This window comes from Seriola lalandi, unplaced genomic scaffold, assembly GCF_002814215.2.
Source record: "Seriola lalandi dorsalis isolate HSWRI2012SDOR001 ecotype SW California unplaced genomic scaffold, Sedor1 jcf7180002054413, whole genome shotgun sequence".
NCBI lineage: Eukaryota > Metazoa > Chordata > Actinopteri > Carangiformes > Carangidae > Seriola > Seriola lalandi.
In genome coordinates, this window is record NW_019524966.1 from 264913 (window position 1) to 288445 (window position 23533).

At 39.8% G+C, this 23533-nt stretch overlaps 1 protein-coding gene across 1 annotated transcript in view; it reads right to left on the reverse strand.

Moving 5' to 3' along the window:
- LOC111657808 (FRAS1-related extracellular matrix protein 2-like) overlaps positions 1 to 23533 on the reverse strand; it is a 53297-nt gene that overhangs the window by 19485 nt on the left and 10279 nt on the right. The window contains exons 3-6 of the mRNA XM_023410125.2: positions 8324 to 8470; positions 4449 to 4679; positions 2674 to 2799; positions 1601 to 1852 (exon numbers count right to left, since the gene is read on the reverse strand). Coding sequence (XP_023265893.1) covers positions 1601 to 1852; positions 2674 to 2799; positions 4449 to 4679; positions 8324 to 8470 — 756 coding nt within the window. The remainder of the gene's footprint in view (positions 1 to 1600; positions 1853 to 2673; positions 2800 to 4448; positions 4680 to 8323; positions 8471 to 23533) is intronic.

Below are 23533 nucleotides of genomic sequence, written 5' to 3' on the forward strand. Positions count from 1 at the left end.
AATCAATAATCTCCAATCAATGAGCTCTGTGGCAGTTGTAGAGACATGCATGATTTGCACTCTCAGAGTCAGAGCCATCCATAAAGACTGCGACACTGTTTGGAAATGTAATAACTGCAGTGGTAAAACACTTCTTGTGAAGCAGGCTGCAAGGCCTGTAAGACTGTTAAACATCCTATTAAAAACATGTGTGTCTCAGCAGCTGTCTGGGCAGTCTGGAGTAAATACCCAGGAGTAGCGGAGGTGAAAAGGCCCCTGTGCTCACTCTCAGGTTACACCGGACGCTGCTACAGTACGAAAACATTCCAACCACGTAACCTCGTCCTTCCTCGAGGAGGTCAAACAAATCCACTTGAAGTGTGTCTGCTTCGAGTCCCGTGGGAATAGAAGGGGAAAATGACCTGTTATACAGTTTGAAAACTGCTGCTGACCTCTTTACCACACATTTGTGGACAGATGCTTCACATCCTTAGGACCAATTTTGGCCATGTTCAGAAAAATTACTAGAAGTTGTCATGCTGAGGGAAAAGGTAGAAACAGCAGGACTGTCATCACGGATAAAAAACAACTGAACTTTTCATTTCCGGTCAGGCTGTCATTAGCTAGCTGGTTTAGCACTACAGTCAGATCATGATATTTTTGTTTTATTAAATTCTGATGTTTTCCAAAGCATATATAAAAGGGTCTAATTTGAACATTTGGATAAGATTCAAGTAAATCTCAATGAAGCCAGCTTACTTCAATTGTGAGCAAAAAATTATCACGATTTTCAAACAATTTAAACCAAGCAAATAAATAACGGAACGCTATCTAACTTGAAATGTGTTGTGAAAAAAAAAAAAAGACAGTTCCACAATCACATCAGGTTTTTCAGGTCCAGCGTTGCCTGCCTGCGATCACAGAGTCTCGACTTCACAGCAGTGCTTCCGGAGATAGTCAGAGTGATAGGGAACTGAGGAATGGCCGTCAGGTGTTGGGGAACAAAGAGGCGTCGGGGAGATATGGGAGACTATCAGCCCTCCAGTCTGAGCCTGCAGATATGAGATAAAGGCTTTGCCTCCAGGAAGGCAGGAGGCTCGCACACTCAAACGCTTTCTCTCCGAGACATCGCCAGACAAGCGCAAACACACACAGAAAAAAAATTCAAACACACATTTCACATGCACACCAACATGTTTGCTGTCTGTCTGCCCACCTGACTATACCTGCTTCAGTGTCTCTCTCTGCATGAATTTATGCAGCTAAAAATACTGTCTTTACAAAACTTTTTCGAAACAAATTTTCAGCTACAGTTGAAGTGCTTATCCATTAAACATATTAATAAAAAAAGATTGCACAAATACTGGAACACCTCAAACTAAATCAGATAAAAGCCTTTCTAGCCAAGAAATAAATTCTTGCCACCTCTTCTTTAGGCCTTAATCAGAATTGAAAAATCTTTAAAAATGAAAGGAAAAAGCACAGAAACCTTATTGTCTTGAAATGCCACACAGCGATTTAATAATCAAAGCCCTTTAAATTCTTGTACCTGCACAGACTATTTGACACTATTTGTATTGTATTCTATTTCACATTTAAGATCGCTGAAATGTCATCTTACCGTCATCTGTATCAGGAATGATTGTGATCCTGGCTGTGGGAAACTCTGAGCCCAGTCGGCCCCCCATGGGCATACTGAGGGTGACATTGAAGCTTTCCTCATCTTCATACAGGGAGTCATCAATGATCACAACCCGGCAGGATTTCTCCACCTCTCCTTTGTCAAAACGCAGGATGCTGTGATGGTCCTCAGGCCTGGAGATGTAATCAGAGTAGGACAGCACTGTGGTGGGGACGGTGCCTGTGGCCGAGACTGAGTGCGCAGAAAACAGAATTACAGAAAGCAGAGTTAATGATCCAGACTCTGCCACAACACAGTGTGCTTTTCTTCACGTAAAAAATCAATATATATAAATACGATTTCCTTTATTTCTCATCATGAAAAATGTTTATATTCATTACTGACGTCCTACTTTAGGATGATAGGCTGAGAAATAATTATCTTAACCCACTCAACCTACTTACTTTTGTTTAATGTCAAACACATCAGAAGAACAACCTAAGGTCTTTCTCCAATTACAAGCAAGCCTGCTTTAACAGACAAGAGTAACCTTCACTCTCCACTGCATTTTACCATTTACAGCAACATTTAATCCAACGTGTATCTTGATCAGGTCATTTTCTTTGCACTTCCTCTTCCATTTTTAAAGGTTACATCTTGAGAAAATCTAACAGCTGCCATCAAATCAGTGATGAAAGGCACGACCAGCTTATGGTTTCTCTTTCCTCTGATGCAATGATTAACTGTCGCCTCGCACCTACTTTTGATGTGCAAGAATGTAACACTTTCAAACACTGAGCGGTGCAATCCAGTGCAAAAGCCATTAGTTGTGCTTCAGTTGTTTTTTCGCAAATTCTTTTTTTCCTTTACATTAGCCATATGCTTCTCTAACGCATGGTGGCAGGATGAGTGATAAGCACTGGGGTCCAGGTCCAAGAAAAGGAGGGCAACACTCCCAAACACATCATTCCCTCAAGAAACATGGTTATTGTCACTTTAATCATTATTTCCATTCTTGAAAATACACAGAGTTTACCACTGAAATTGCTTTTTGACATTTTGTTTTGTGGTACCTTGCTGGGTGTAGCAGATGACCATGAGCTCCTGACTGACATCCCCGCTCCTGCGTACAGGGATAAGCAGCTCACCAATGTCCTCCTCTATGTTGTACACAGCTGAAGGTATGAACACTGTTGATTCTGTACACAAGAAAAACCAGACATCAACACATTAGATCATTTCTGTGATACAGTGCGTTCATATTATTTGAGATGAATACTTTATTGTTAACTCTTATCTGACTTTTGGTATGAGGAAACTGCTCATGTATGATCGGCAAATTGAATGTGATAAACGGAACATGAGGTGAATATATCAAATCATATGTGACACTATTTACATCATAAACCTTTAATACACGGGTTTACAGCTTGCGCACTGAAACAAATGATAGCTGTCATTACAACTCTGCTGTTGGTGCTTCCATCATGTTTTATCAAAACCAATCATCTCCTGTTTATTTATCTGCAGCAAATATGGAGTTGGCTGACAGCGTGTGACCCAGAGAGACGCTGCTGGTTATTGACCCATTAAGTTATACAGATGGATGTGGAAAATACCATCTGTAAGATAATGCTGTTTAGGAAAAGAGTCAGGAATCCTTTAGAAAGATTAAAAAGAAAAACCAATGTGTTCAAAAATGTGTCTCACACACTTAATTTCATTTAGCATAAATTGCTAGAATAAAAAGCTGTGTTCATTCTGTTTGCAAGCAGAGACACTTCAAACCATTTGTCTTTTCTTTTTTTGCTCAGTGGTTTTACTGGCAGCTCTCCTGTGGGATGAAAAGAAGCTTTATCCATATTTATATCAAACAAGTCTCCATTTCAGCTCGATCACACTCAAGCTGTTTTCAGAAACAGCGTTCATCTGTTCGAGCAGTGCTTCTTCCATATTTACATCATGATCATTTCACATGCAAGGGAGGTCAGCACATGGTTGTCATCTCCATATCTCCCTTTGACCTTGTTTATATTCTCCCGTGGAAAGAAAATTCTGCCCATAAAAACTCTTTGCTCTTCACTCATTATTTAGCAATGTTCATAATCATGTTGGGTGCAACATGTTGTTAGTTCCCCTCAGCTTTCAGTCTTCTTGTGATTTAATGATGTATTTAAAACAATGTGTGCTCTGATGCCCTCAGGCAGATGGACAGAAACATTTCCCCGATCAATCCTGCAAATGAATACAGCCGAGATGAAGGTTGAAGGATTCCTCAACTTAAACTGAGATCTCTGCTTTGAGAGAAAAAAAGATTCTCTCACACTATCTGCCATTTTAGTTTAGCTACTTTCCGTAAAAATGCATTGTCTTCTTTCTCTTCTTGATCTATTTTTCATGTTCTAACCCACAGAGAAAAAAGGCTTGTACTGCGCACATGTTGGCAATCACAGTCTCCACCTAGTTTGTCGTGGGTGCGCCGCTCATTGAGGCAGAGCTCCTCTTTCAAAATGAAATTCACATCATTGTCTCTTTTACAATGGATTTCTTTCTGCATGATTGTTGAACATCTGTGCAAAATGATGGGTTGGTCGTGACATCAAACACTGAAGCAATATGCCACACAGCTGAAAAATGTTCTGCTGTCAAACTCTATTGTAGCTCTACTTGTAAGACCTGAGTTTGTTGCATTGTTAAGCAAGGTACAGTGCCAGTATTTGCTTTTGTTTAGGGTTTTTCAAAAGGAAACTATATTTCTATTCTTTGCACTATCCTTATTCTCAGCAATGTAATTACATGTAAACATTTGAATTAATACTAAATCCCTTAAAGTGAAATCATTACTGACCGTCATCAGGGTCCAGGATCTCTACTGTAGCGGCCTCTGGGAATTCAAGGGCTGCCATCACCGGCTCAGACAGAACAACCTGGAAGGTCTCTGACACTTCGTATTCATTATCTGACATGATCCGGACCTTCCAGGTGGCTGCGGTCTGGCCAGGGTTGAACTGCACCTGTTTCTGAGATCTGCCCCGGAAATCTTTGTCCTTTTCTGCAGTGCCATCCTTTGTTCCAATACCTTTGGAAGGATATGGAAAAAAATTCGTAATAATCACTGTCAAGTCACATCTGCTAAACCAAATACATGAGGCATATCAGAGGAATGTATCACCTTTGTCAACCTTTAATATTCATATTCATGTCTATCTTTAACAAAAACAAATTTCTTTGATATGTTAAGCTCTGTAACTAACAATGTTCATAGTTGCCAATAAAAAAAATATACAATTAAACTATTGTTTTTCGTCTTCTGTAAAACCAGGAACATGTCATGCTCTAGTTGGTCTAACCCGGCAATATCTGCCCATCTTGGGATTTAGTTTCCCACCCCCGGCGTCTGAAATGGCCATGGTGAGAATAAAGCCAATTATCCCTCATGTCAGCCTGGTCTCAGCAGAAGTGGTTGGAGGGTGGCTCTCGTTGTCTGACCTTCAGCATGTGAGCTGTTTGATGGGGCTTACAGTCGCTATAGCTGTGACCCTGGCAGGATTCCTGTTGAGAAGGAGCACTGAAGCCGGTGAAATGTCACACAGCCTCTCCATTGTTTTTGCTAACTGGTCACACAACACGCAGCAGGGGTTTAGCAGTAAACAGAAAGAACATGGCTACACACCCCGAGGCAATTCTGCAGGCTGCCACAAATGTGGAAAACAAGAAATTATTGGATGAAAGAAGCACTGGAGTAACAAAAACTTGAAAAAAAATGTTTCACTGTTTGTTCAACTGAAAGCGAAAGTAGAAGAGAAAAACTGAAATATCACATCAAAACTACCGGTGAGATCTTCAAAAGACCACAGATTGAGAAATGCATGAGTTTGGGTTTTAAAGAAAATTACCATTCTATTCTTTGATGAAAATAAAAGTGGTCTTTGATATGCAAGTACAGACAGAAAGGAAAAGGCCCCTGCACATATGTGCTGAGATAAAATGGTCAAGCTCAATGGAGCTTGAAAAATCAGCAGTCTTCAAAGAGTGGCTAGGAGAGGAGAGAGTAGGATTTTCTTCTAACTCTATCTCCTGCACAAAGCTTGGGTTGGATGGCCCTGATCACAGCAGTAACTCTGAGGCTTCTGAGGCCGGTGTAGCCTCCAAACTGGTGCCACCTGCACTGTGCACATTGACCAATGAAGCAACAGTCCACCAGTGGGCTCCTCAGATCAGTGTTCACTCAGGCATGGCTGGGCAAGAAGCGATATTCCCAATCTTCATAAGAAGGCGCTGGCCTGGGATCAGTCGCTATCTCATCGCAACACTGAGGCAGATGGGCGGCTTGAATTGTCAGGCTGCCCTGGTGGCCTATTTATGCTGGTTAATCAAAACGTTTTGCTTCTTTTGCTCTCCCATCCTCACCGCAACAGAAGAAGAGAGAAACTCCAAATGATCACTCTGAGAAAGTAATGAATGCCCCTTCTTTCGTTACCATGAAGGATGCTACTTTACAGAGACAACATATCGGTCGGTAGATGTGTACCTACAAGGGGAATGCTGCAGAGATGTTTTTGAAGCACATATGTTCAAATAATCTCTTCAAAATAACTCCAATGTCTTGGATGATGTGTTTCTAACTAAAACCACAGTTAATAATTTAAGCCTCCATGTATCTGTGTTGCTTTCTGGAGATTTAAATATACTCGTGTTACACCCTAAACATGGCAGAAACACATTAGACAGGCAAATTACAAATAGGCATTAATGTACTCACACACCCAAAAGGGCTTGTGCTCAGTCTTTTAGTCATGTCTGTAAATGTTTTTCTTGGCTGGAAATTAATTAAAAAAAAAAAGAAATATTTCCAAGGCTAAAACAGAACGAGAGTGGTCTATGATCAAAGAATTACTGCCTGAGGATGTAAACATGTACTCACTTACTGTAATGAGAATGCATTTAGAAAGAGAAACTTTATTGCTATTGCTACTTTGAGGGCATTGGCAAAACAAAATGGTTCTGACTTGAAAAAGACTCTAAAATTGCACCTTCCTTTGTGTGCTTTCCATCACCTGCACGGAGAGGTTCATCATCCACCCTCATCCACTATCATCCCCCTTCATGCTGCCTCAATCATAAGAAAATTGCTCTGTGAAAGGCTATGGTTTGGACTTGAAAGCACACAACAGTCATTTTGGACATTATAGAATGCAAGGCATATTTTCTCATGGCACTGAACATGGAGTGCAAGTTCAAAGTAGCACTCCTTTAATTTATAATGCAGACATTAATAAAATAGTAGTGATGCGCCAGAAAATCAGAAGAGGGGACAATTATTATATACAATGTTTTGTTGATTAATATTTGCACTCAGATCACTGTAGGGGCATCACACAGGCATTTCAGCCGATTTTTCATTTTCTCTTTCTTTTGTTATCGCACCTAATCGACATAAACAACAACATAACATAACTTCTTTTCACAGTTATCTACTCCTTGCTGTGAATTTTATTTTTATCAGCTATATCTGCCTGCACATACATGCTGATCAGTACGTGATGATCTGCCTTAAGATATATATATATTTTTATTTCACTGAGTAGATATACTGTGCAGTGTAAGGCGCTAGAAAGGTCAGCAAAATTTGCATATCACCAGAGAGATGTTTCAATAGTCCAAGGCCCTGGGGCATACAAAGATATGGAACACGGTACAGTAAATTATTCTATGGGATTTGACCTTTAACATTAGTTCATTTTAATCATACCTCGTCTATGTAGACAGAATAAATGGCAGCACTAAAAAAAGCTATTTGTGCCAGTGGTAAGAATTCCTTCCACTCATAAACGCTTATAGCGGCTAGTTTTTCTTTTTTTTTGACAGTATTAACAGGTATTGTTCATTTAGTTCCAGTCAGTAAATTGCCTTGACTAACATTTGGAGTGGCGTCTTTCCATGGCCACCAACTTCGGGTGACCTTTCTCATGTGCACATGCAGCCCCTGAGGGATTGTCCTGTGCTATTGTGTGATTGGAATGTAAATAGTGGCCAGAAGAGAGAGGTCAAAGGCCATGACCTGTGTCACTCTAAAAGGTGTCTGGGCCAGCCTTAGAATTGCTCTAAAATATATCAAAGTGTGTGGCGTATGCAGTTGTGTCTGTGTGCTGTGGGGATTATGCTATTTTGCCCTCTGGCACTAAGTTTTCAGTGAACAGACAGTAGGTTTTCACAAAGTTAAAAATGGCAGGAGAAAATCCCAAACAATACCTTCAAACAAGTTGTATTTTTTTGATCTTCTTTGTTCGTTTCTTTATCAGTCTGAATGTTAGCTATCAGGATAACTGAAAGCAATCAGGAGATTCAGTGGAGTTTGGTGGTAAGTTAGTCTGAGAGCAAAGCAACAAGAGAGTAGTTTATGGTGTGGATCAGGGAATACAATTTTTTTTTTATTACAACACAAACATATTTGAATGTGTTTTCTGATCTACTGTTCTTACTTAAGTGTCAAAAAATCAGACTCATGTATCTCATGTTAATGCTTTATTTCTTATTTCTTTTTTTTATTAGTATCTATTTAAGTACCATCTATTTAATAGTTTTATATATCTTTTATTTAATATGAGAATAAATTGAGATGTTGCATGCTCTCCTAGTATCTTTTAATAATGATCATGGATCATCTCGGATGGAATTATTATTGCAAGTGACTTGCTGAAATCAGAGACTGTGTGTGCTTACTAACGAACGAAGTTTCTCCCAGGTAGCCCCGACGTTTCAGCACCACCTCCAGGAACTTGACTTCTTCATCCACCACATAGTGTTCCTTCTCCAAAGAGATCCAAGCCCAGTTCAGACGGAACTGCTGGTTTTTCAGTTGATTGCCTCCTGCAGACAAAAACAATGAATAAAGTTTAAGAAACTTCAAATGTCTCCTTGGAACTCATCATACAACAAAAGAAAACAAAGAGGAAATGTCATATAGCCTAAGTAGGATTTAACAATCCAAAACATTGTTTTGAAACGCAACATCGTTATTTGTTTCTGGGGTAGAACAGGAATTTTCAATACCCCTTATTATAAATGATTTCTTGGATACCTTCAGGACTTGACTTCACTCAGTGGGAGGTATGAGGGTTCACAGCACATATGCAAAAAAATAGCATTTGTGCCGTCTAATTGCTTCATTTCTAGTTAAGATAAAAGGTGTCTGTTTCCTGTCTGAACTGGCTTATTTTATCCTTGCTTCTTGAAGTTGTATTCAAAGGCCAAGGCTACAATCCTGGAGGGCATTGCTGCTAACGTCTGACCATAAAGACTCAAAGCAGAGCCACAGACGCAGGCATCAAACACACGGATGCACACACAAAAAAAAAACTGACTGCAAAGATGTACACACACTAACTTATACAGAAACCACATCATCCTTTTATGTTGTAATTTCTTGAACATTGACTAGCAGTCTAAATAATAATTCACTGGTTCCTAAAACTCAGCATGCATCCACCGGACCGCACAGTGAGAGATGCTGCCTGCTGCTACTGGATAAGGATGGTGAGATCCAGATGACTGAACCACTAAACATCTGGCAGTTCTGAAAGTGGTGGAATAATGGTGAAATTGCCGGGAGGGTGCAGGGGGATTGTTCTGAGGTTTCAGAGCTGCTGCTGTTGTTTGCGTTAGGCACAAGTGAGAGTCTCTACTCTGCCCCACCTCGATTGTTACGGTCAGTAAATCTGTCACGTCCAGCCGACCACTCCACTGTGCCTATTTCCTTCCTCAAAGGGCACAGTGAGACCTTTACACATTCACCCTGGGTGTTTTATTATGTGTGAGGTTGCATGCATTTACAGGTTTTTTTGTCTGTGTGTGCACACGTGAGGTGCACCTGTTCAGAGCATTTTTGTTTGGTCTAACAGTGGACATATTTCTTCTCTCAGAGTAAATCAATGCCTTTTGACAATATCATGCCACAACTGGGACAAAAGGACAAAGTCGGTTTGAGGCACAAGGACATCGCGGAGCTCAAAGTGCTCCTTTCCCCCCTCGCTCCATGCAAAACTAACAACTCATTAGAAGCATTCAGTTGAATTAAATTCATTCATTGCTAATTAACGCGCAGAGATACTTTGAAGTTTTCAAACAGATGGAGGACTTGAAGTTGTGTAGACTGAGAATGTAGTGAGATGTTAAAGAAAGATACCTTTCTCTAATCTATCTTTGCGGTTCTGGTTACCCACACTAAAGGGATTAATCAAAAATGGTGGTAAGAAGAAGAATACAGAAGACAGATGCTTGAACTTACTGATTCAGTTCAGAGCAAACTTCACACAGACTTAGAGATGTCAACACCGAGATATAATTGGAACAAAGATCTGCAGAAAGTGTGAAGGTTGTGTAGAAATAAGACTAGAAACTGTTCTTTTTCCTGTCTTCTGCAAAATTTACAAAATATTTGAATCTTTTAGTCGTAATACATTTAATGAAATTCTCATGAACACAGAGTTTCTTTCTGTGTTTGAAAATAGGCATTGTTATTTTACTTCAGAGGCACCATTTCAATACACTTGTGTACAACGATGTTAATGAGTCCCTGACCTTATTATAACTCAAAGAATTGTTTCCTTCACATTTCATACTATGAGATAAATTGGGCCAAATATTTCCTCTGGCAAAAGTTACACTCTATTAAATTATGTTTTTAATGGGTGAAGCTTGGATATCTAATATTGATCTAAACGTCTATCTGGAAGTGAGACAGCATCTTTCTCAAATGTTTCTGTCGGTGGTGATCATTTCTTTGTCTGCTCAGCCATCACGTCACTTTGCACAACCCAGTTCTTCTAATCACTCCAACTAAGCTGCTACTACTGACGGCAATGTTTAGTGCTGCATGTGTGAAGTATTTTGCAGCGCTATGCCAAACTTTGCATCAGTTATAGCGTGAAAATTATCATGAGACGCATGCACTGAATAAATCACAGGTACAGCAGCAAAAGTTGTTTGGTAAGTTAATGTGGCATTAAGTTTCATGTAGTGAAACGTGACTGTTATGGTTGATTGGAAAGCTAGTGATAAGAAAAACAATCTAAAACCTAATATGATGTGCGCAGTGAGAACACATTTTCTAGGGTAAACTATTTTTGGCACAATACAGTGTGTTCAAAGCAGCAAATATTGCACATGTAAAAGTCGACTCACTACTGTATTATATCTTTCTTTTTTTTATGAAAACGTCTCAAGTGATAAATGTAATAAGCCATTCATTCTTGAGGTTTACCGCAGGGTAGGATTTTGCTTCCTGTGTGTTCCAATCAGTCTTCAGGAGACAGGCGACCTGTGTATGACAGGACCTCCCCTCCTCTATCTGGATTAAAGCCAGCAGCATGGCACGCACGCCACCGGTAAACACTGCATGTGTGATCTCTAGGTCGTGAAGGAACCCGTCCTCCACTGACATAAAGGAAATAGAGAAGGTCTTGGCAATTTATCTGACTTCACACGTTGGCGCTTGCTTTGTAATGGTTATTGTACAGCTGATACTTTTGTTGTCAAGCATAATTCTAGAAAATGAACAAAATAGATTACATGCATCATCTCTTTATAATCAAACACTCCATTCCAGGATTGTTTATTGCTAGAAGTTATCCCAAGTACCTCATACATTTCAATGACACCATTAAATGTAGACATGTTTAGCAAAATTATTTACATGACACTGAAAAAACAGTCGACACATCAAGCTAATTCTCAAAAGAGACTGCCAGCCTTTCCAAGATGAATCATGTTTAACACTGTTTCCTTCAACAGTATTAACAAACACAGAGTGGCTCCATCAATTATTCATTTTTCATATCCAGCACGGTCTAACAAGGATACATCCCAAAGTGGTGCTTTCAAACCTCAGAAAAAATCATTTATGTTCACAGTTTATACTACCTACATGACATACAATTCCTCCATGACTTGAGCAAATATTGAGTTTAGGAGGCCTTAAAGTCCTAGTAAAGCTGCAGTGTGGCGTTCAGGGAACTGGGGAGCGGAGGTGCTCGTTTCCAGAGGACCACTTCACTCCTCCAGATTTCTTTCTAATTAAGATAAGCAGGGGTTGGAGTAAGTCCACTTCAAAGAGGCCCCAAGGAAAACACCAGAGTTAATCTTTAACCAGCATTCACAGCACTGAGACAGAATTTAGTGAACTATATTGGTATCTCTCGTGTGCGGGTCTTTGCACTTCTGCGCAGTTCAGTGCAGTAAGATACATCATATGCAGTGACAGCATCACGTAAGCCGCGTATAACAGGTATATGAGTTTCATATTCATATATATAGATATATACACATATATTTAAAATATTTATATGTATTTCTACATAATATCTTTTCCTATCCTAGTCATCAGAATTCATTCACTGAATTAATTGACTGCCAGTCTGCACCCTTTTTGTTGGTTCCTAGAAATTCTTTAAGCGCTCATGGTATAAGTCCCTCTTAATAACGGTGTCAACAAAGTGTCAGCTTCTGCAGTTTCAACCACTTAACCATAACCAGCCCTGTACATGAACCTTTTCACAAAAGCCCTTGTAGAGTTCATGTAGCTGCACAAACACAAGTTCTGTCCTTTCACATACTGGATGTGTGATGAGGGACAGAAACCTTTTGAGAGAGGCCAAAAAATGTGAGAGTCTGGACTGTGCCAACTTAGTGCCCCCGTCTCCTCCCTGCATACATGTTGCAGACAGCCCTTATTTGGTCACCGTCAAGCATCGTGGGGCCACGATGCCCCATGGACCCTCGTCTGTTCACTCAGCGAGGCAGACAGAGAGGCGGTCCTTTGCCCACAGAGCCAGCATCGCACTGATTAGACAGGATAAATTGGGACAAGCCTGTGAATCCTGTTCAATGGACACAATACATCTAAAAATACTTAATGATCATATACTGCAAATGGACTTTGTGTGTGCCAACAGGCTCCAAACTGTAATCTACTGTATTAAAGTGTCACGCAACATAATATAGAGATAGATGAACAGTTGTGCACAGGACAATTAAAGTGAGATTTTAGTTTATCGTGAACAGACAGAACAGACCGCAGTGGAAGACAGAGCCACAGGAGCTTCACATTCTACCATGTTTTCATTTAATAATAAAGGCATTGAATCTGAACACTGGTGAAGTTCAGTGTCTTTCTAACAGAAGCATACGTCTTCATGGCTGCAGGGAGACCTAGCACTTTTAGGACTAATAGTGTACCTTAACATATGTATAGACAGCTTGAACTCAGTCAGTCAGTTCAAGCTTTCAATAAACATTTAACTTCTGTTAACTACTGTTTTCTTTTTTTTTTTTTTTTTTTAAATAGGGACGATTTTAATGTTGGAGAAATACCAAAATATGACATGTTTGATACTAAATTATACCACAAACTGTAAAATTTGCCTTTTGCAGGAAAACCATTTTTGAATGGAAACCCTGCCTCAGAATGGAACTGCTTATTTACACTTGCATAAGAGAGCATTTCATTTCCCCCATACTTAATTTGTTTACAGCCATACAAATATTTAATCATGTGTACGTTATAACAAAATGCTGGACAGGGAGTTTTTGCACCTGCACTGGGAGCCACAAAGTCTTATGAAGCAGATTCAAGCACCTTGTTCAAGCCAATGCAATCATAATAATTACACAATTCTTCAAAGACCCTGATTCTTTATCAAACAACTCTGTTTGGTTCTTAGACTTGAGCAGAAGGGTCAAAGGATGGTGATAAGGTTTAGTCAGTATATTGGTCTGTTTATCCAACATTTTGATCTTGAGCAACATGTCGCACCAACTACTGACCAAGCTGCCATAAAGTTTTGGATTAATAGAGATGGTTTTAAACTCATGGTCCCCAGAAGATGACTCCCATGATTTGGGGTAAGCCCGCAGCCTTTCGTCTGTGTTAACATTTTTCCTTGACTAACTTTTGACCCATGACAAAAAAGTAATAGTCAATTTTCCATGAAATCTGTTGTGGCTATTCAGCGTCCTCAGAGGATGGACCAATACGTTTCAAGACATGCTATGAGATTTCCTCTCACGGCAACCTCAGGGCTAACTTTACACTTAAAGCCCCAAAACTCATAAGGCTTTAAGAGTAAAAAGTGTATGTTGAACTTGGCAGCACCGAGGAGGTGTTAGTAGTCCGTTATACTTTTTAGTCTTTTGTTAGATTTAACTTGTGCTATGGTAACAGGATTGCGAGATACCAAAATTTTAACTTTAATAAGAAATGCAAGACAGATAGCTGACTTAAGTTAGAGGAAAATCAATATTTAATTCTGGTCTAAGGAAATGATGAGGATTTATTTCTGTGGTGAAGAGTAAACATCTTCTATCATCACAACTTATATCAGCGCTATAAAATGAGTTGTCTTTGAGTTTCATAATGTACCAGACCATACCAGCATACTTTTCACCTCTCCAATTAAGGGAAAAGGGATATGATAATCCTGTTGAAGGAAAGAAAGCACATAGCAGAGCAGAGAGCGAGAGAGAGCGATATGGTCTAATCACCCTAAGCCTTGTATCAGCAGTAACGAGTGGGGAGTTGGCCATGGCTTGAAAGATTTAGGACTGTTAAGATTTCACAGGCCCTAAACCCTTTTCTATCGGCACAGCCTTTCAGGGAACTGCTCTGCTGTAAATTTGGCCACTCCGCAGGGTCCATTCTGGCTGCTGTCGCCTCTGTGTCCACTCTGACACAGTGGTCACTCTGAGGCGATATTTGAGGGGCCTGAAAGAAAGGCCAAAGGCGCTTCTGGACAAAAGTGCTGGGCCAGAGAGCCATGCAAGGCTTAAAGCAAGAAAGGCTTTGCTCTCAGCAGGTAAAGTTCTTTGAGATTAACATCTGAACCACGACTATAGAGGTAATTTAACTCTTTCCATATTTGGAATACAATGGCTGGAAGTACTTTTGTCCAAAATTTTCAATGACCATGTCATGAATAAATTTACTAAAGCTCTGTAGAAGGTATTTAGAAATAAGATGCAAATAATCTACAGAAATGTACTTATTACACCTGTTTATCACCTGTTTATGTGGCAACATAATTAACTTTTAATGATGAATTAGAATACATTATTTTTAGGCTTTTTTGCTGATATCACTTTATTACATTCTTCCCTTTGTTCAGCAGGCAAAACCTGACACTTTTATGATCGACAAACTATTGCTATAAATGCTCAGAGTCAACACACATCCTCGATGGTTGGATTAACTAAGAAACTGAATAAGTCATATTTCTGAAAATGCTGCACTATTAATCAACATCCACAGAAATGGTAAAGCACTAAACTTTATAGCTCCTGATTTATATGTGCCTTCTGTGAATCAGAAAATGTGCTTCAGCGTTCTTACAAATGTCCTTGAAATTATGATTGATAGAAAGAAACCTTTTAAGCAAAGCAAAAACCTTCATCCTGTCCGCACGCAGTTTTTGATTCCAAATTGCAGCACAAGGTTGTTGCGGAAACCACTCTGTGACTTTCTTCCAGGGTCACAAAGTAGGAGCCCCCTCGCCTGTGTGGAAAAGCCGTGAGGAATTCCCACAGCTCTTATTTCAGAGGGGGCTCCTTTATTTGTGGCCCAGGACAGAAATGTGGCAGAGGAAATACTGTACAATGTGATTGTTGTGAAAGGTCACTCCTGTCCTGGGAGTCTGCTTCACGCCCCAGTGTCCTCACACACTGCCACAAATGATGTCATTTGTCATCTGCTGCAGAAAACACACACCAAAAACACATTGGAGTCCGTTGGCTGGAGAGATTACATTTTTCTTTTTTTTTTTTAAAGTTGTTGAGGAACATTCAAAACTATTTTCGTCAAAAAATATGAATCTACACGTATATGTCAAAGAAATTCCAAATGACAGGCAGAAAAACAACTCAATACAGTGGGTCTTTGGCGATTTACTAGGGTCAATATTTTTCTCTGAAGTCTAGAAATTACTGGCATCACATACATGCAAACTGGGTTTTTAAGTATAATCCTATTAGCCTCGCCTGGAATTATTAGTTGAAACAGACTCTTTCCAAACACCTTAAGGATTAGCAAGCAGCCAACTCTGGATGCACAACACTGCAGAAGATCTGCTCTGTCGCAGGTTGCGGATTTCCAACCAGGGGCACAGGGTCTCCTGCCAAGCACCCAAGGTCAGCACTTATCCCCGATCATGGCTTCATTATTAGGGCTGGAGAACAGACTATTCAGAGTTGGGTGAGCACAAGTTATACTAAAGTATTTCTTTCATTTTGGCTAAACTACAAGTATTAACAAGATCATGATTTATGTAAAGTCCATTTGGAGGGTCTTAAAATAAATCTTCAACTCACTATTAAATACACATGATGCATCTGAATAATTTACATTATAATTCCGCCAACATTCAGTCTGCAGGAGATGTTTTGTTGCCTGACCTTGCTCAGAAGGATGATAAGTATTGTATACTATATCTCTGTACGGGCAAGTAAATAAATCTATTAACCAACCTTGATTTTTGGAACCCATCCAAAAGAGGTATAAAAGTGGTTGCTGAGGGGCTTTGCGTGGTTCGATTGTGTAGGTGAGGTCAGACAAAGTATTCCTTGATTGCCCTTGAATGGCATTCCTGTCTGTCAAAGAGGATGCAGCCTCGAGTGTGTTAATTAACAGTCAGCCACACGGTTTAGAGAGCAAAAGCCTGAACTCTCAATAGCAGGGGTAACAACAACAAAAGGCTGAATTAGCAGCTGCAGGGCTTTCTTCGGCATTCGCATTTAAAGGTCATTGTGGATTTAAAATCAAGAGTTTCTCACTCATTACCAGTCAGTTATGTACAGTATAAACACCCTAGCAGCCTCTAGGCCACAGTTACTGAAGTAGCTTTGCCAGCCTTCTATAAACCACTGGAAAAGATAAGTAAGATGAATACGGGGGAACCTGCAAAATATATTTACAACTCAGCTGTAAGAGAATAGCATGCTACACTACCTTTGAGCTTATCTTGGAAAACAAACAAAAAAAATTTCATGTCCTGTCAGACACTTCCTGACTTAAGAGATGAGCTCATGGAGACAAAGATCTGTCTCCATCCCAGGGGCTGAAAGGCTTACATTGTTACGAATGGCTGTGTTAAACATACGTCAACTCTGCATTGCTGCTGGTGACTGAATTGAAAAGAACAGAGACAGTGGTGTAACAAGGGAAGTGTGAAAATGTGCAAGAAAACAAAGCAGCATAAGGATGCAGGATGAAAGGACTTGACAAAGAGAGGAGGGGGGGGGTGCTTTTTCTTGACCCCTGAATGCACAGTGTTTGCTCTCTTGTCAGACCGAATAATGGTGGACTGTTTGCTGAAAGCAGCAGTGTGAGGCCATAGAATATAAAACCCAATCCCAGTCCCACAGACCCATGAGCTCCATACTAATAGAGTCGGGTGTTTGTCAAGGCTGTTCACAGGGCTGGTTTCATTTATAACAACATGTTTCAGTTGCATTTTCACAGTTGTTACTTGCAAATCCTCACATGTAGGAAGGCTTTTGCCTGAGAAGAAAATGCTCCCTGAAAAGCTGAAATGGTAATTCTTAAAGAAGTGTTAAATGACTCTTGGTCCTTTGTTTATGTCTGGTGAAAAGGAGCCTTCAAGTAGAACTGTGCAAACCTGCATGTTAAAGATAAGCATGCAAGTCCGCATTCATGAAAAGAGGGGATAAAATATCTAAGGATTTGGTGTTGTTATTGTCTCCTCCCTATAACATTGGACTGCAGATTAGTCTGAGCAGTGGAACAAACCCTGAGTTCAGGTATGTTAAAAGAAGATTACCTTTACGGATGCTTGCAAAAATGTATTTAAATATTTTTCTCTGGATTTCAATAATTGCAAAAACATGTGCATGTCTTTGTTGAAGAATGTGAGAATGTGTTATGATGCAAAAATCTTAAAGAAATTTTGGTGCAAACTTAGAGACACTCTGGTTTTTGTAAGGTCATGAATTCTGTGATTTTATAACGGTGGCGGTGCAAATAACATTTAGAATCCTATTCCTGTGCGGCACGTTTATTTACAGAATACCATACTAGAGATTATGGCTTTGTACTTTGTATCCAGTTACTCTTACCTTATGTCCTGTACATGTAGTATTATTACTTTTAATCCTATCATCCAAATTTCACTTTAAAAAAAGGACAGTGGAGTGCAGTTTGTTTGATTAAGTGTGCAAAGTTTGCCATCAGTAAGTACAGCCTTCTAGTTAGCTAAGCAATTATTTTTGCAAGGCAAACAAAGCACAAGTGACATTATCATTAAGGCAAAGTATTGCCAATATGTTTAAATTCTAAATATAAACTACACTGGTGCAATCGTTGTATATATCATTTTGCAATTACAATTATTATATTATTAGTGGTTTTGATGATGTAATAATATATCTGTATATCATTATATACATATACTATAAATATAATTTGTCAAATTTGGATAAGAGAGATTAACAAAGTGGATTATTAGAGGAGGATTAATAAAGCGTTATCATATTTTATTATGGATTATTAAATTTACCTTTATTCTATTAACTCATGGTAGATGTAACCTCATGACGTATACTTCCTCCTAATAAAGACCAGAGATTATTGACAATTTAAGTTGGCTACAAACCAAATCTTCCTTTAGAGACATTCAAAATAATGACTGGAAAGACTAAATGACTGAAATCAGTTCAGGTCATGTGGCTTAAAACTTGACATACAGTAGGCTACAACAATATAATACAGGTTATTTATCACTATAAATCTATTTTATACTCTTACAAAATTAAGCTGCTGCATCAAATACAAAACAAGTCTGAGTCAAAAATCTAAATCAAATCTCCAAAGAAGCCAAAGAAAAAGTGTTAGCCCCTAATGCAGATTGCAACTCTGAGTTGGCAAAAGGAACAATGTTGAAAATGATGACGAGTATGAGAGAGCAGCAGTGTTCACAGACTGAAGCTCAGTGATAGAGACAGGTAAAGATAACAACTAAGGTATTTCCCAAACAAACCTAACACAACGAAAATTACCACTGGATCAAATGTGGCAAAAACAATCAGCAAAAAGTAAATATCATGAGCTTCAAAAGGCTGCTCTCCCTCTATGTCAGACACAATTGTGTTCAAAGCCAACAGACAAAGAAAACATCCTGGTGTGGGGCGCACAACACCTGGTCCCCCAAGGATGGAAGTAATAAGATGCAATGAGCATTTCATATACACTGAAAACTATTAGATCTGAAGGACAAAAGCTAAATGTCAAAGGAGATAAACATGAGAGGCATGTGGAATTTGCATTGTTGTCTACAGCTTCTATCAGTGACATTTTAACTCACACAAACTGAATGCCCTTTAAAGAAATGATCAACTCCCTTTAGAGGGTAAGTTAAGTGCAAATTAAATCTGTTAGCTGAGAATCCCAAAGGCTTCAAAGGGTCCCAATAGGCTCAAATGCTCTCTCTCTGTAATGAAACATAATGTACTGAAAATACAATTACTGCATATGACTCATTGACCAGGGATAACCTTTACAGAATAATTTTGTAGTAATTGTGATTGTAATTGTTTCAGGCAATTACTTATTCAAAGAGCTAAATGTAACGGCTGTATCAGATTGTCCACTTGTCTAGACCTGCACCCTGTGGCCTTTCTTTGTTTCCCTCTTCCCATTTGCCGGCTAATATGTAACTCTTCACTCCAAGCTCATGTCCCTGGAAAACCAAGATAAGCCCAGGCATGGTCGAGTTAATTTCAGACAGAAAGACATTCCTTATTATTCTTCAAGGGGGGAGGGTTGATCTGAGTTCTGGACATTTCCCTGGCTGTTTCAGAAATGTGTTGAAGTTTGCTTTTTTTTATGTTGCACAAAGTTACATGGGGCAAAACAAATAAGAATACAACTTACAAAGACTTCAAATCACTGTAAGAACTCGCACTACATACAAAAATAACTTGGAATTTGCATGAACAGTTGCAGTGTGCATGTTGAAATAGAAAACAGCTGAAAAGCACATACTGTTTTAGTTTTAGTTATTTGCCGCCTACAGCTCTATAAAGAGTCCAGGTAACTATGATTGATTTACAGAGCGCTGTCTGCATTTTAACACAAAAATGACTTGCTTTCACTTGCATTACTAGTCACTTGATGATAGCTCTTTCAAGGACTGCAACTGGAAACCATTTTTTTAGCCCCTTGTTAAAAGTTGACTTTTCAGAGATGTGCTGTAGATGCTTGAGGGGGAACATGAAGTAAAAGACGAGAATGTTCTCTGACTTAAATAACCACACAGTTTGAGGCTGTCACATATTTTTAGAAATGTGGAGAAGTGGGGTGCATACTTTGCATACGAGCCAGCGCCACTCTTGTTTTTTTTTTTTCTGTATTCCTAATCAAGTCTACGGCAAGTATCAAAATAATTTCTATTCATATGTAGATGAGGCTGAACGCCTGCAGGGCTCACCTACTACACTTGAGCCCTCACAACTTGTCAACACAGGCGCTGTTTAGAGAGAGAACTGCACATCAGCACATTCATGCCATCGCTACAGGCGACAGGAAGCAGCTTGACGCCTTGCCCCCATCAATACTGGGACCAACAGAGCACTTCTATCTTTCATCTCCTCTTACTGCTCCTCCCTCCCATTTCTCAACTAGATGAATTCTCATATCCTGCCTATCAGTCTCGTCTTATGGAGGGAAGCAGGTGGTGGAGGTGGTGGTGAGAGGGAGCTTGATCCACACACAGAATCCCCAAAGGGTTTCATCAGCACCTTTTATGTGATGAGAGCCCTGCTTCTCTCAAGACACGCTCCTACCGTGTTCATAGGGAGTGTTTAAAATGAAAACCTTCCTCGAGAGGGTTTGCTTCAAACTGTGTAACATTTTCAATTTCCCTCCACTGTATATATTTTTCTTGGCATACTGAAATGCTGATAATATCAAAATGAAAGGAGCTGGTGTTTTCCTGGCCTACATCACAGCACTCTAATCAAAAGAGACAACAGCTTGAAATCAAAGAGAGAGCAGTTATCAATTAAACTGTAGTTGATACCCTGCATCTTGATGCACCATTTTAGCAGTGCCAGCTTCATCTCTGATTGCAGTATCAGGCAGCTGGCCCTGAGATGGATAGATGGTGGATGCTCTGTGTGTGGATGTTTGTGCATAAACCGTGTGTACAAAGGAGGTGTGGGCGCCGTTCTGAAACCGAGGTTCAGCTGGAGAGAGTTGTGACACTACAGCCTATGCCCAGCTGTCAAAGGCTTATGCTGCAGAAGGGCTGAAAGGAGCAGCTCCTGCCCAGTGCTGGGATTCAGGGGCCAAAAACACATTATCCAGAGTGATTTTGCAAAACTGAACAAAAGCTCTGCGACTGTGAAAAAAAGAGATGTCACAGCAGCAACTGTAGCAGCAGAGTTCCTGCTGTTTTCTGGGAATGTCAGATTTGTCAAAACACACTCTCATCAAACTGTGTTTATGTGTTGTGGCCAAATATCAAACTAGACTCAAAAGGAACGCACCCGTGAGAAAGTGAGATTTAATCTTCATTATAGAGTGAAAAGATTCCAAAATGGTCTCATTTCGCTGATCATCTCAGTTTTTCATGCCATTTTGTACTTTTTTCATCTTCTCCTGTTGTCCATTGAAAGCTTAATGCTACTTCATACATGTATTCATTAGGTTTTCTGGAGTTGATGGGAGCCCTGGTTGCCCTCAAAACTGATAACACTAACTTCAGCTTGCACGTACTGTCCACAAAAGAGGGATTTTCTACAGAGTCGGTGCTTGAACAACCTCAGTTCTGCTACACTGATATCCTAAGGCAGGTATGACGACACATATCATCATCCAGGGAACAAGCCTGGGCCTGGGGTTTCTATACTTTTGGGAATTTGCTTTTTCTTTGTTAACCTTGGCTCCATGCACTTACTTTGGCAGCGTATTAAGAGAGAGGAAAGGTTTCATCAAACAGGGTTTCCCTTCTGTTTTCCAAAGGGAAAATGAGGGCATGTCAGTGTGAAAGGGTCATAGAGGCTATGTTTGATCATGTTTAACCCTAATTCTACGTCATATACAATCACAACCAGAATTAAAAATATACTATATAAAATATATTGCTGTCGCTCTTTAACATCATTATCTATAAAACATTTAGGGGCCTGTTTTCCTGTCCCAGGAAACAGCAGAAGATGCTTTTGTTTACTGACTATTTAGCAGTAATCTACAATGGAGGAAAATACGGATAAATCAAAGACACATCTGCTGACAATAATCCAACAAAAATGAGCCAACAATCCAGGTATGCTTTCACTAATGGTAATCTCTGCTCTACACACACACATCAAAGGAAAATAAGTTTTCAGATACACCTCATTATGTTGTGTTCAAGAGAGAAGACTGGTTCTGGGTAATAAACATTTCAAATCTCAATGCAATGCAGACCAGTGAGAACATTATAACTCAAAGTTAGTGACTGAGGACATAAGGGACCAGTGGCACGCAAATCACTCCCCATCTAATACGATTAGCCTAAATCCTCTTTGTAATTCAGTTTTTCATCCCCAAGTGAAGCAGCTGTTACCCAGGAATAGCTCTGCAATCAACTCCCAGATGTTTTATCCCATAACATTTTTCCATAACAATAAAATGACTACCTGATATTTTATTAGCTGCAGCACAGATGGACTGTGAGGAAAACTTCACAACATAAAATCTCTTTAAAACACAACTGGACCCACTATGTAATTTGCTGAGGCTTACAGTGTATTTCATGTATGTGATGATTCATACCTTCGGTCCTAAGGATGGAGCGTAGGGGAGACAATTTCATTAATAACAGGATGGAAACACACGGTGAAACTGCAGAGTCATCACCTGCGCTGTGATGGGGACATTATAACATGCACAAAATCTACACTATCTTCACAACTGCATGTCAGTGCGTGTTCTCTCTTATTTTTGCTGTGCTCTTGCACGCTATGGTAAAAAAAAAAAAAAAAAAGATAATCCCACCTAACCTGGGATTAGACAGGAGGGGAGACAGGGGAGATGGATTCAAGTATGCACTCAGTGTGACAAGCGATTACACGCCGATAACACGGAAGATGTAGATGACCGACACGGCAGATGGTACTGCAGGAGGATTTATTAGGTCGAGGTACTCACAGTGACCTGAACTTATCTTGTTACACAAAGCATAAAAAAGACACAAAACATGTTTGTTGAGGTGGGCGCTGCAGACGTGCATTGGAAAGTGGGGAGGAGAAACATTCCTCTCTCTTTTCAGGGGCTGCCATGTAAGAAAAAATGTTCCAGTCAGAAACTGTGTTGTACACTGCAGACCCATTCCACTACAAATCTGAATTATTGATTTACATACTCAATGCACTTTACATACTAAACAAGTCTCACCAGTCAAATGGGAAATCCAAGGAATGATTTGAAATAGCTCTGCATTTTGACCTTCAGAAGGAGCACATTTTTATGAACTGATAAATCAATGATCTTTTGGTGCCTCTTTGTAGTTCAGTGAAAGAAAAAAAAAATAGGTGGTAGTGAGTGCCTGGAATGAAAAACAAAGGCCACTGCAGTGTGTCTGTCAGTAGGAAGCATCTCTGATGCTGACTGACTGGCTGGAGGCAGACAAGGATTCAGCTCCACAAACAACTGCCTGGGAATGCCAGGGCTTGTGTGTGTTCAGGTAAGCCCACCTGAATGCACTCGAATCCTCAGGAGACAAGGGGAGGGATGGAGTCTGCTGAAACACGGCAATTAACTGACTTAGAATGACAGGAGCCGCCCCCTCCCCAACACACACACACACACACACACACACACACACACACACACTCTAACACACGTGCACACAGATATACAAACATCCAGATACCAATCTCGTTCTA